General features: G+C 36.5%; 1 protein-coding gene across 2 annotated transcripts in view; it reads right to left on the bottom strand.

The window, feature by feature from the left end:
- The window catches only part of SBF2 (SET binding factor 2), a 412,105-nt gene that overhangs the window by 151,558 nt on the left and 247,338 nt on the right, over positions 1-13,209 (bottom strand). For both annotated transcript variants that reach the window (XM_090264085.1, XM_090264092.1), the window contains exons 14-16: positions 8,623-8,827; positions 2,565-2,674; positions 928-1,077 (exon numbers count right to left, since the gene is read on the bottom strand). In XM_090264085.1, coding sequence (XP_090120211.1) covers positions 928-1,077; positions 2,565-2,674; positions 8,623-8,827 — 465 coding nt within the window. The remainder of the gene's footprint in view (positions 1-927; positions 1,078-2,564; positions 2,675-8,622; positions 8,828-13,209) is intronic.

Here is a 13,209-nt window from a genome sequence, read left to right as displayed (position 1 = left end):
AGTGTATTAGTAATTCTTAGGGTTTTGCTCTTCAGTTGGGATTCTGATGAGAATTGCAGTGCCTCTTATTTTTAAGAAAAACTGACTGCTATAATTTTATAATATTGAGTCTACCAATTCATGAACACGATATATCTTTCCATTTATTTAGGCCTTCTTTCATTCACATATACTTTTAAAAATCAATTATACCCTGTAATTTTCACTTTCCAATCTATCAGAATTTAACATGCATTTTGGGTAGGTTTTTTAGAGTCCCAAGAGAGTCTTTAAAATCTTAATATTTAATTACATTTTTCTGTTTGTGCGAAAAATTTAAGAGAGGATTTTTGTATAACTTGAAAAGACTATGACTCCAATGTCACAGAATATCTAACAAGGGAGTCAGGAGGGAAATCAGATTATTTGCTTCTAATAATTACGTCTTCATGATTTTGTGGAAAGCTTATCTCTGTAAGATCATACACATATTTTGAAGCCAACTAGAAGTATATTCTTGTGTTTCATACACACAAAGTGCTTAGTAAATACTTGAGTAATTCACTTATCATTTGTATTATCTATTATTCATTGCCCTCTGCTTTAATGTAACTAAAAACTGACTAAAAAGGGCTGACATAAATATACACATCAAGTACAACATGATCAAATATTATATTTTCAAGATGGATTTTTGGTTTCAGAAATCTTGCTTATAAAACTAGTAAAATGACCTAGTATTTTTAAAGAGAAAACATAGAATGAAAAACTCTAATATTTATGCCCAGTAATAAATGAGTGCTTCTGACAGAGGTGGTATGGATATTGACTCTTCATCCTATAAGCTATGGAAGGCTCAAGACCTTTATATGTCAGCAATTACTGAAGTTCCCGGAAAAATAAAAAATATTCACAAATAAGAATAATTTGAAAAAAATTAAAAATTACCTGTAGAGTACAGTTCATCATCCTTATTATGTAATCAAACTGTTGATGATCTAATATTGCCCGGTTTTGCTGGACATGCAAACCCAGCTCATGCATGAGACACTGTCTTGCTGCCTTTCCTTTAAGGGCTCGCAATGCAGCAGGAAGGGTCTGAGGATGAGAGAGGCAGATGTGAACAAAAGGAACCACTGGAAAAAATTAACTTGTAGTCTCATTGAAAATCAAGTGCATCCTGTAAACTATTTAACAGTTACTACTAAAATCAAACTCTTGGAAAAGAGTAGTTTTGCTATTGAGGACAATTATAAAATAGACAGATTTTTAGTTATTTTTATTTATAAGCAAGCATGAAAAATAAGTAAAATTAGCTTATGTAATAAATAATTAAAAAAAAAAAAAAGACGTTAACCACATCAAAACTCTGGTTACCAAATGACTGCTGCTTCGATCACAAGTCAAAGCCACAGACACTTAAGACACCTTCTTTCAATAACTGGCCACATCTCCATGGCAAGAACAGAAGAAAAACTAAAATGACAAGAAATAGAGGTAATTTTCTACCTTTCCATTAGTCAGCTATTTAATCACTACTTGGTTTTAATTTATGACTGGAAAATTCTATAATCTCTTTTTCTCATCTTAATTATTATAATTTTAAAAAGAAAGAAAAAGGACTCAAAGCAACAAATAGAAATCTTTAGGTTTATTAATTAAAAATCTTTCACCTCATTATCTGTAAGAATGCCTCTTTCAGTTTACCAAGTAAAGCCTGGTTAACATACTTTACATAAAATAATAATGGGTCTAACTTTGAAAACCTACAAAACAGAACAAAGGAGCAAAGAAGGAGGAAGGGATGAAGCCTGAGTAGGGCACAGCATGTCTACAGGCAGGTACAAGAAACAGGATGTGAGAGCCGAGAGCAAGAACAAAAGAAAGCCTGCAACACTTCAACCATAGGAAAAATGGAAACCAAACCACCTCAACAGCGTGGGGTCACTTAGTGTAAGGGTAAAAACTTTATATGCTTTACTGGCCCCTTATAATAAATGTTCAGAACTATGATGAATCAATAAGAAAAGGTTACTTTATGTTTGGCAAGCTTTCTTAAAGAAGGCAAGAAAATCTGCTTAACAAGGCACATTTAAGTTGAATACGACAATTTCTATAGTTCAGTACTTATTCCAACTAGATTCTTTGCAATAACTATAATTATATTTAAAACTATAATTATGTATGATGTTGGATGGGTAATACACTTATCAGGCTGATCACTTTGTAAGTTATATAAATGTCTAATCACTATGCTATACACTTGAAACTAATACAATATTGTGTCAACTGTAATTGAAATTAAAAAAAAAAAAAGTTAAGTTCTTAAGTAATATTCCAAAATAGGATTTAATTCATAATGTTAAATTATTGAGGGAAAAAAAATGACTACCAATATTTATCTGGTAGCCATGTAATTAGGCTTGGTTAAGATTTTAAATCTTAGATACTATTCATTTAAAATTATCAAAACATTTAATAAAGAAAAAGGATGAAATTAGAGGAGAGGTCAGTTGGTAAGCTATACATGTAAATCTGAAAGAGAAATGATGAACTCTTGGTTGGGAAAGATGGCATTTTATTACCTTTTCTGTCTCCAATGTTTTATTTTCAAATATGAACGAGATGCAGTTTCTAACAACTTCCAGTCTCTGTGCACTGTTGAAAACTGTTGTCACCTTATCCATTATCGAAACTGGTAAAGGAATATAAAGAAAACACAAGTAAATTAAACTCCTCTGGCAATTACCACAGCAAGGGGAATAGTACTGTTTTGAGTTTATATGTCTGTAACTGTTCACATGATTGACATTTAGAATTTATGTTTCCCTTGTTACAGGGCATTGAAGGTATTCCATTTCCTTACTTTGTTTATATTTTTAGGTTTCAAAGTGTTGGGTTAGTAAATGGCTTATGGAAGATAATTTCACAGGATAGATTCCAAGATACATTTAACTCATGCAAATTAATTCATATTTCACAGTAAAATTATATTAATCAAATGTAAACATCTATTTTAATTTTAATTATGAACAAACTGATAAGTGCTTAGGTACAGGATCACGACACAAGTAGTTAATGTTTATATATAGGAGCACTACTAATGAAAAAAGAAGTTGATATTTCAAAGATATTACAAAAATAAAAGACCACATACTCCCCAAAACTAGATTCTACAAATTTGAGTAGAGGGGACTTGAAGAGCACTGTACCAAAAGAGAAATGATCATGGACAAATAATTGCTATAAAAACTTGGGAGAACTGGTTTTTAGTCCTGTGAACGTGGTACCTGTCACCTTCATCAGAATGTTGGATACTTCTGATTTATTACACAGGCTCAAGTTACTTAAGATAAATTTAACTCATTAAAAGAATGCCAGAAAATATAAAGGGAAGTAGTATTTGTTAAACAAAAAGTAAGCATATGAGGCAGCATCAATAATTCCTAAGCTCAAAAGAAAAATTCCTTATAGTTCATGACTGCTTTTGGAATCTAAAGGTAGAGTCCCATCAGCTCTCCACATACCTAACAAGAAAGACTATCATGTTACTCATTAGCATCCCTTTTATTTCATCAATATCAAATCTCATAGCCTTTGAATCATTTTTTTACACAAGTTTTAAAGTTTTGAAGTAATTATATGCTCAGAAAAAGTTGCAAAATAGTACAGAGAAGATCCATGCTCTTCTCATTACCCAGCTTTCCCCAGTGGTGACATCTTACATAACTAAAGTGCTTTATCAAAATCAGGAAATCAATTGCCATAATATAATTAACTAGACTACAGATCTTACTTGGATTTACCAGTTTTCTTCAAATCATTTTTAGTCACGTTACATTAAATTCTGCATGACCATGATGGTTAAATAGATTATTTCATATGACTTTTTTGTCTGAAATGCTCATTCTTAATTGTAGGCTATGGTGCTTCCCATACATGTAAGTTAGTAGTAGAGACTGAAATAGAAATCGATCTATATTTAGAGTAGAAAACTTCTTAAAGAGTCTCCAAAAAATACCACATACTTTACTGAGAGAGTAACATCTTTAAACTATGTTTATAAACTTTTAATTCTAAGATAACCTTAACAGTATTTTAAATTTTCTTTAAACAAGCCATTAATGAAATCCCTATTTTTTTATAATAAATCTGTTTACTATCTGGGAATTGTTATTTTCCTGTAGAGACTATGATTTAATTCACCCCCAGAACAGAGTTCTGTTAGAGTTACTAATACTTCACGGATTGGCCAAATCCCCAGTGGTAGCATTCTAATATAGATTTCTAACATTTGATAACAACTCTGGCTTATGGGTACTTGACTTCCCAGGTCTTCCTTTCTAAGGCTTTGGCTATTAAATGATAGTTTCAGACAATCACCATTACTCTGGCTCCTCTGAGGAATAGCTGGAAACTAGTTAACCTCTCAAAATGTGAATGTCTCTTAAGGTGTCAGAGCCAATTCTAACTCATTCAATGAGTATCATGCAAAATGAAATGGTCATAGCTTTTAATTAAAGACAAGGGAAATCCTGATTCTGACCAACCCAAACAAACCAGAAAGTTGGGCAGAGACCCCTGCATGCATGCATGCATGCATTCATTCATTTTGGTTTTCTGGGAAGTACATGTAGGGCCAAGTACTGAGTCATGTGTACCTGTCTCACTGGTTACAGTGAGACATTCCATATGCATCCAAATAAAGAATTTGACGTGAACTGAAAATGAAGAAAGTAAAGAGATTATACAAAGATAACATTGAGACAATTAAGGCTACAATTCAAGTATATTAAATTTTAAACAAACTTCTACTCTGTTTATTTAAATAAAGCATTCAGCAAACTTATGAATATCAAAAGTACATGAACAAAATCCTTCAAAAAATAACTATTTACCCTAATACGTCAACTTCCTCTGTCCTCTTCTCTATGTGAAAGTACAATTAACATATGTACAAGCCATCAATTCTTAGGAAAATAATGACAAATTAACACTACAAAGTAGCATGTTAATAATATATAAATCATGAGCATTATTACATAAAAAATATAATTAATATAGTTATCCATTAATAATAAAATTACACTCACTTCCAGGTAGAATGGAACAGTTTGTAGCAAACAATTATAAATGTCAGATAAAATGCAAAAACTATCTATTTAAATATATTGGAGAGCTACAGAAGCACAAAGATTAGAGGACCTAAAATACAGAGAATGGAAAAGACTGGAGACACATATCCATTTTTTACCCCTAGGAGATTTGCCAGTATTGGGTGCAAACAAGAGGCTGAGCATTTAGGATTGGTTCTGGCTTATGGCTAGGTTGACCAGCAAAGGTTCTGGTGAAAGCTGAACTGACAAAAATGGACATGTGCTGTGTTTCCTAAGTAAACCTTTAAAAGAACATTAAAGAAATATATAAATAACGAGATAAATTATGGAATAAGAAAAAGTTTATTAATAAAAAAGGCAAGAAATCAAGAGAAACCATAAAACAGGAGGGTGAAATAGAAATAAACAACCCAGTAAATTACATTAAAGCTATTACCATATCATAAATTATATATAGATGCTAAATACAAGTAATATACTAAGATAGTCAGACTTGCTAAAGAAACCCACCACCATACAAGAGGCATACCTTAAATACAGGAACCCAAAATATTTGAAAATAAAATGATAAAAACGATAAACCATACAAACACTAACCAAAGGAAAGCTGGCATAGCTATATAAACATCAAAGAACACTTTAAGGCAAGAAGCATTACTATAGACAAAGGGATATTTCAATATGACAAAGGGATCAATCACTAGGATGCTATAACATTTGTAAAAATATTTGCATCCAACGAATCAACTTAAAAATGTGTAAAGAAAAAATAGAACTAAAATGAGAAACAGGCAATTTTACTATTATTATGAAAGATTTAACATAACTCCTTCAAGAAAAAGAAGAGCTAAATTAGTAAAGAAAGACAACTCACAGAATGGAAAAAAATATTTGCAAATCATGTATCTGATAAAGGACTTGTATATAGGATATATAGAGAACTCCTTAACTCAGTAATAAAAAGACAAATAGTCCAATTTAGAAATGGACCAAGGATCTGAATAGACATTTCTTCAGAGAAGATATAAAAATGGTCAATAAACAAAAGGAAAAGATGCTCTGCCTCATTAGTGAATATGGAGGAACTGGAATGTCCATACATTGCTGGTGGGAATATAAGATGGTACCGCTCCTTTGTAAAGTAATATGGTAGTTCCTCAAAAGGTTAAACATAGACTTACCATATGACCCAGCAATTACATACAAAGGTATATACCTGCAGGAACTGAAACCATATGTCCACACAAAAACTTATACATGAATGCTCAAAGCAACATTATCAAAAGTAGCAAAAGTAGCAAAAACCCAAACATCCATCAGCTGACGAATGAATAGCAAAATGTGATATACAGCCGGTCCTCAACTTAGGACAATGGTTCAAGTTAAGATTTTTCAACTTTATGATGGTGCAAAAGCAGTGAGCATTCAGTAGAAACTGTGCTTCAAATTTTGAATTTTTATCTTTTCCCAAGCTAGCTATGTGTGGCAGGATACCTCTCCTGATGCTGGGTAGCTGCAGTGAGCCGCGGTGGTCAGCAGGGTAAACAACCAACACTCTACAGTACACTGTGTTGCCAGTGGTTGTTGGATGTTGTGTTCTGCACGCGTTTAAGGCAGGCTAGGCTAAGCTATGATGGTGGATAGGTTAGGTGTATTAAATGCATTTTTAACTTACAATAATTCCAACCAATGATGGATTTATTGGGAAGTAACCCCATCCATAAGTCCATACAATGGGATATTATTCAGCCATAAAAAGCAGTGAAGTACTGACACATATTAAGTGGATAAACTGAAAATATTATGCTCAATGAAATAAGCCAGTCACAAAAGGTAACGTATTATATGTTTCCATTTATATAAAATGTCCAGAATAGGCAAATTGATAAAGATATGAAGCAGATTATTGCCAAAAGCTAGGGAAGAAGTGATTTTAGGGGAAAACTGGGAGTGACTGCTAATAGGCATGGGTTTTTTGAGATAATAAAAACTCCCTAAAATTAGATAGTGAAAATGGTTGCAAAATCCTATGAATACGCTAAAAACCACTCAACTGTACACTTTAAATGGGTGAGTTTTGGGGAATATGAATTATATCTCAATATAGTTGTTTTATAATAAAGAAGAGTTTTTATAGTGGTATAGTGTTACTCATAGACAGTCTGGAGTGCCAGGGAGTCTCCCACTGGCCAAGATGGCAGCAGGGGGAGGTTCTTACACTGAGCGCATGGAAAACTAGAAACATCAATGGATAGGGCCCGAGCATGAAAAGCTAGCAAGATCATTGGATAGAGAAAAAAGCCTTTCCCCATTTCCGGTACCAGATTGGGGGTAGGATAAGGGAAAGGAAGACACATACACCATATAAGTCAAATGGTGAGGGAGTGGTGCTGGACCAGAGGCCTGTCAATCTAGCCTAGGGAAAGAAGGGATTGGTTGGGAGATGGACCCAGCCGAAGCATGTGAAAGTTTGGGAAGTTGTTGGGCATCTTGAGAAAGCTCCTGGTCTGTTCCCACACCCAGGCTAACACAATACCAGGGGAACAAAGAAACATGTTCTAGCTCGTGGCTGGCTTCCTTGTTACCTGGACTCATGGCAGGACTCACCTGTTTTTCATGAGCCATGTGACCTTAGCAACTATGTGGCCCATGACCTCCAGGACAGAACCTCTTTGCTTTCTTGCACGGCCCCCCTCCCCCTGCCATGATGTTCTGGCCAGTACATTCAGGCACTCTTGCAGCCCTTGCGGCTGTATGGCCCCTGGCTATGTGGCCTCCAGACGGCAGGCTCCAGGGTGGGGAGCCTGAAATGAACAGCAGTTGGGAACAAACTAAATTACCTGGATGGGGACTATGAGTGCTTAGCAGCTGCTTGCAGGCTCTCAAGGACCACACTTTAAAATAAAGCAGGAGCTCTGGACACTGGCTTTGTCTTGGTTTTGCTGAGGAGATGGGCTTTGAGACAGGGATCTGCTGTTCTCCCAGACTGGGAAGCAACTGAATAAAACCTTTCCTTTCGCACCAGCAACTGCCTCCCAAGTTTGGCTTTTGTGGCAGCAGGCAGATGAACCTCTGTTTTTTTGTTTGGTTACAATAACAGGTAGATTAATGGTTACCCTTTGTGAGAGGTAGTGAACGGAACAGTGTTTCTGGGTGTTGATAATGCTCTGATTCTGGTTACACGAGTTTGTTCAAATTGTGAAAATGTATCAAGTTGTATACTTTACTGTTTGTATCTTATATCTTTTAAAAATATTTTATTTATTTATTTTTAGAGAGCAGAAAAGGGAGGGAGAAAGCGAGGGAAAGAAACATCAATATAAGAGAGGAATACTTATCAGCTGCCTTTTGTACATGCCCCAAGCAGGGACCGAACCTGCAACGCAGGTGTGTGCCCTGACCAGGAATCAAACTTACGACCTTTCGCTTTGTGGGAGGACACCAACCAACTGAGCCACGCTGGTTAGGGCTGTGTCTTATTCTTTATAAAAGGTTTACTTTTAAAACAAACAGACAAATTACATACCAACAGGTGGACCTGCTGGCACAACACATTTCTTTTCCACTCGTGAAGCAGGAGGTGCATTCTGGTTCTTAGCAAGATTTTCCTGTATTAATTCCTGTACCCGGGTTTCATTAATCTTTGGGAAAGGAAGAATATGAACTCGCAAGTGGGATCCTTCTGTTGGGCGTGGAACTTTCTGAAATGCCATATGAGGGTTTGGATTCTCCTGCAACATCAAAAACAAGTACAATTATTCAAAAGGTAAAATAACAGCAGATTGTCAGGAAAGGTGGGAACTTAGAGGGACATAAACTACAATCAGATAGATGAATGATTATATGTACATTCAGATATATGCCGTAAAATAGAGCCCCAGAATCTTAACTCAGTAGCAGCTTGCACAGCTGATCAAACTTCTTCCCCTTCCATGAACACCTTTCTTCACTTGATTTCAAGGTCTTCTTGCTACATCTTTATTTTTTATGTCCCTAATCCCTTAACTAGGTGACTATCTCAGCGCTCAGACCTTCGGCTTCTCCTCTATTTTCACTTACTTCCTTGGTGATAACCTCCAGTCTCCTATCTTTAAACCATAAAAATACCAATAACTCACAAATCGTTATCTCCAACTGAGCTTTCCCCTGAACTCCATACCCATATATTCAATATAAACATTTCCACTTGAATTTAAACTAACATCTAATATGTCCAATATGGAGCATTTAATCTCCTTCTTCTCCAAATCTGCTTTCTACAGTCTCAGCACATGGCATATTTATTTTTCCAATTACTCAGGTGAAAAGCTTAGAGACATCTTTAATGCCTTTCTCTAACACCCAATTATCCATTCCTCTGCAATGCTCTGGGTATTGCCTTTAAATATGTTTATAATCTGACCACTTTTCAACAACTTGATTCAACACAACATCGCTCACTTACTACAGAACAACTGTCTACTAGCTGGTCTCCCTGCTCCCACCTTTGCTCCCTGCCTCTTCTATTCTTAACACTGCAGACAGAATGGACTAGTTGAAGTATGTTAAATCATCACCTAAGTACTCTGTTCATTAAAAGAGCACTTTATTTCACGCAGAGTAAAATCCAAAGTTTTTACAATAGTTTACAAGGCCCTACAAGATATGGCTTTTCTATGTGACCATGTCTTACTACTGTTTTCTTCTTTCATTCTGCTTCAGACATATAGACCTTCCTGTTCCTGCCTCAAGGTTTTTGCATTTTACTGTTCCCTCTTTGGAATGCCTGTTCCCCTACTGATTTATAGCATCCTTTCTCCCTTTATTCATGTCTTTCCTCAGATGTCACATTTCTTGGCCACCCTATATAACATTACCTCCCCAACACACTCCCTTATTCCATTATTATATATATTTTCCCCCTTAGCACTTATCACCTTCTCACATACTACAAATTTTATTTAACATTATTGTTTATCCTTCTCTCAATAACATGAAGCTCCATGAGGGCAGACTTTAAGCCAATTAAAATTTTTTTTTTGTCCTCTGCATCTAGAAACTTCATAGTACATAGCAGGCACCCTAAACTACTTTCTACTTAATCCTAATGAATGGGACACAATGCTGAACACATTAGGGTTGTAATAATTAAATTAAATGTGTCAGCTAATATTTTCATAAATCCTCAGGCCTGGCATGGATTTTTATCCAGTCACCTAGTTAAGTAGGATTATATTTCAAATACTGCAGGCAGAGTGAAATCCATCCTTTTTATTAAGTTTTCTAGGGAAAGCTGCTTTACAACCATTCTGAGACCAATTCTTGCATTTACTATCCTTTGTAACCAGAAAATCCCCCAGCCCCTAAAGAACCTACGTTATTCATGTTGTAGATTAAACTCAACACTACCCTAATACACTCTCTGCACAGTTAAAATGGCCAACTGTCATAATCTATTAGAGTTGCTCCCCACAACTTTTTTTGGTTATTTGGCCCAGATCCAGAAAAGGAAAAGGCTGGGTCATAGCAGGTGATATAGAAAGCACATCTCAGCAATACAATGGAAATAATACTTCTTTAAAGTAACAAAAAGCCTGGGTTCCAGTTTTTGCTCTACTCATTATGTAATGCTGGATAAATACCTTTCCCTAATATATACACTTATACTTCTCTTAAAGTTTCCTGAGAAGGTAAACGCGGATGTAAAACTTGTTCTTGCCAAAGGAGCCCTCATACACACTTTGTATTTTCCCCTTACATCATTAGCAAAGGCAGGGAAGAATAAATAAGTAAATTCCTATGCCAAGACTTCATGATCACCACTTTCTAAACTGTATGTTGAAAAAACTGTTCTAAAATTATTCTTGGATTAACACCAACATCACTAATCTACAGCTTATAAAATTGCCCTTTTCAGATAATGTATTTGTTTTTATTTGTTCTTTAGGCACATGTCTAAGATATCTTTCCAAAGTTGTAAACATACATTTTCTAAAAGCAGTTGGGCAGATATTGTTTTCAGGATAGGAAGGTAATTAATGTGGATTTTGAGGTCTAAAGCAGAAGCATTTAAAGTATAGTCTTCACTACTTTTCTTTGTTTACACTTATTTTCCTTATAACAAAAATTAAAACTTTAAATATATTTTCCATGATGTAAATAATATTTATTAAAACAAACTTTAAAACATGGGCCAAACAGTCCTATTAAAAAATGGGCAAAGGGGACTTCCGGCCAAGATGGAGGCTTAGACGGACACGCTAGGTCTCCCTCTACAACTAGAGAGGAATACAACTACTTCAAAACAAAGGATAACTAGAAATTCCAGAAAATAAAACTACACGGAAGTCCAACATATGAAGTTATAAACCAGCGGTGCCATTTGGGCAGGTAAGAGTTAAAGAGGGCAGTGCTGTTTGCGGTCGCACCCGGAGCGGCAGGCGGGGAGGAATCCCGGCTGCGCAAGCCCGTGGCAGTGCGCGACCCCGGCGAGGAATCCCGGAGGCCAAGCCCCTGGCGGTGCGGGACTCCGGCGCTGGGGAGAGTGGCCGCCGCATCGCCTTGAACAGTGAGGCCCAGGGGGGCGGGAGGACGGATCCCGGTCCCCTAGCTGAATAACTGTGTGAATCCATCTTGGACCCCCGCCCCCAAAGAAAGCACCACAGGGCTGCGAAATAGGTCGCGGACAGGCAGGCGCCGGTCGCTAATTTGTGACGCGTACACAGGCACTGCCCCCGACAGCCAGCCCAAGAAAACAAAACGCATCTGTCAAAATGAGGCAGGCAACTATAGAAATACCGGTAACACAACTCACCAGGCAGCAGATAGAGAACCTGACAGATGAACAGATAAGAAACCTGTCAGAGGCTCAGTTCTGGGCCATTGTTATCAGGTGGCTTACAGAATTCACAAAAGAGCAGGAAAAAGATATGAAAGAAGCGAAAAACTTTCATAACGAAAGGAACAAAACCGCATACGAGACAGAAGGAAAGGAAATAAAATCCAGAGTTCATTTCAACAAACTGGAATATGGAGAAGGAACAAGCAGTCAACCAATGCAGCGAGAGGAAATGGGAAGCAACAATGAGAGGATCAGAAACCTCTGGGACAGCTATAAAAGGCCCAACATAAGAATCATTGGTTTGCCAGAGAATGCGGAAGATGAACTAGAACTTGAAAAATTGAGTGAAAATATAATAAAGGAGAACTTCCCAGACTTGGGGAAGGGAATAGACCTGCAGGTCCAGGAAGCAAGGAGAGTTCCCAAGAGACTGGACCCAGGGAGAACCACTCCAAGACACATTATAATCAAAATGTCAAAAATTAAAGATAAAGAGAGAATCTTAAAAGCAGCAAGAGAGAAGAAAAGAATTATGTACAAAGGGGTCCCAATTAGACTATCAGCTGACTTCTCAAGGGAAACCCTACAGGCAAGAAGAGACTGGCAAGAAATATTCAAAGTAATGAAAATCCAAAACCTACAACCACGAATACTCTATCCAGCGAAATTGTCATTCAGAATAGAAGGACAGAGAAAGTGTTTCCAGGACAAAATAAAACTGAAAGAGTTCATTAGATCCAAACCACTGTTATATGAGATGTTAAAGGGACTGGTTTAAAAAAAAACAGAAGCTAGGGAGATGAAACAAAGGCAAACTAAATAGGCAACGAGAGTGGAAGAGGAACTGTGGGTACGGGAAGCATATTGGGGGGAGGTCAACAGGGAGGGGGAATGGGGAAAGGGAGGGAGATGATATAGGAATTGGGGATCAAGGTAGGAGGGAATGGAATAGACGGAGAGAGGTTGGGAGGAACTGTATGCACAACTAATGGACATAATCTAAAAGGGGGGGACAACTGGAGGAAGGGGGGCCACCGGGTGGAGGGGAGCAGAGGGAAGGGAAATTGGCACAAATGTAATAATTTAATAATTTAATCAATAAAACACATTAAATCTGAAAAAAAAAAAAATGGGCAAAGGACCTGAATAGACACTTCTCCAAAGAGGACATACAGATGGCCACTAGACATATGAAAAGATTCTCAATGTCACTAATCATTAGAGAAATGCAAATTAAATCCATAATGAGATACCATCTCACACCTGTCAGAATAGCAACCATCAATAAATCAA

Source organism: Furipterus horrens, unplaced genomic scaffold (genome assembly GCF_987537825.1).
Source record: "Furipterus horrens unplaced genomic scaffold, mFurHor1.1.pri manual_scaffold_2, whole genome shotgun sequence".
Taxonomy (NCBI): Eukaryota; Metazoa; Chordata; class Mammalia; order Chiroptera; family Furipteridae; genus Furipterus; species Furipterus horrens.
This window is presented reverse-complemented; position numbering and strand designations above follow the sequence as displayed.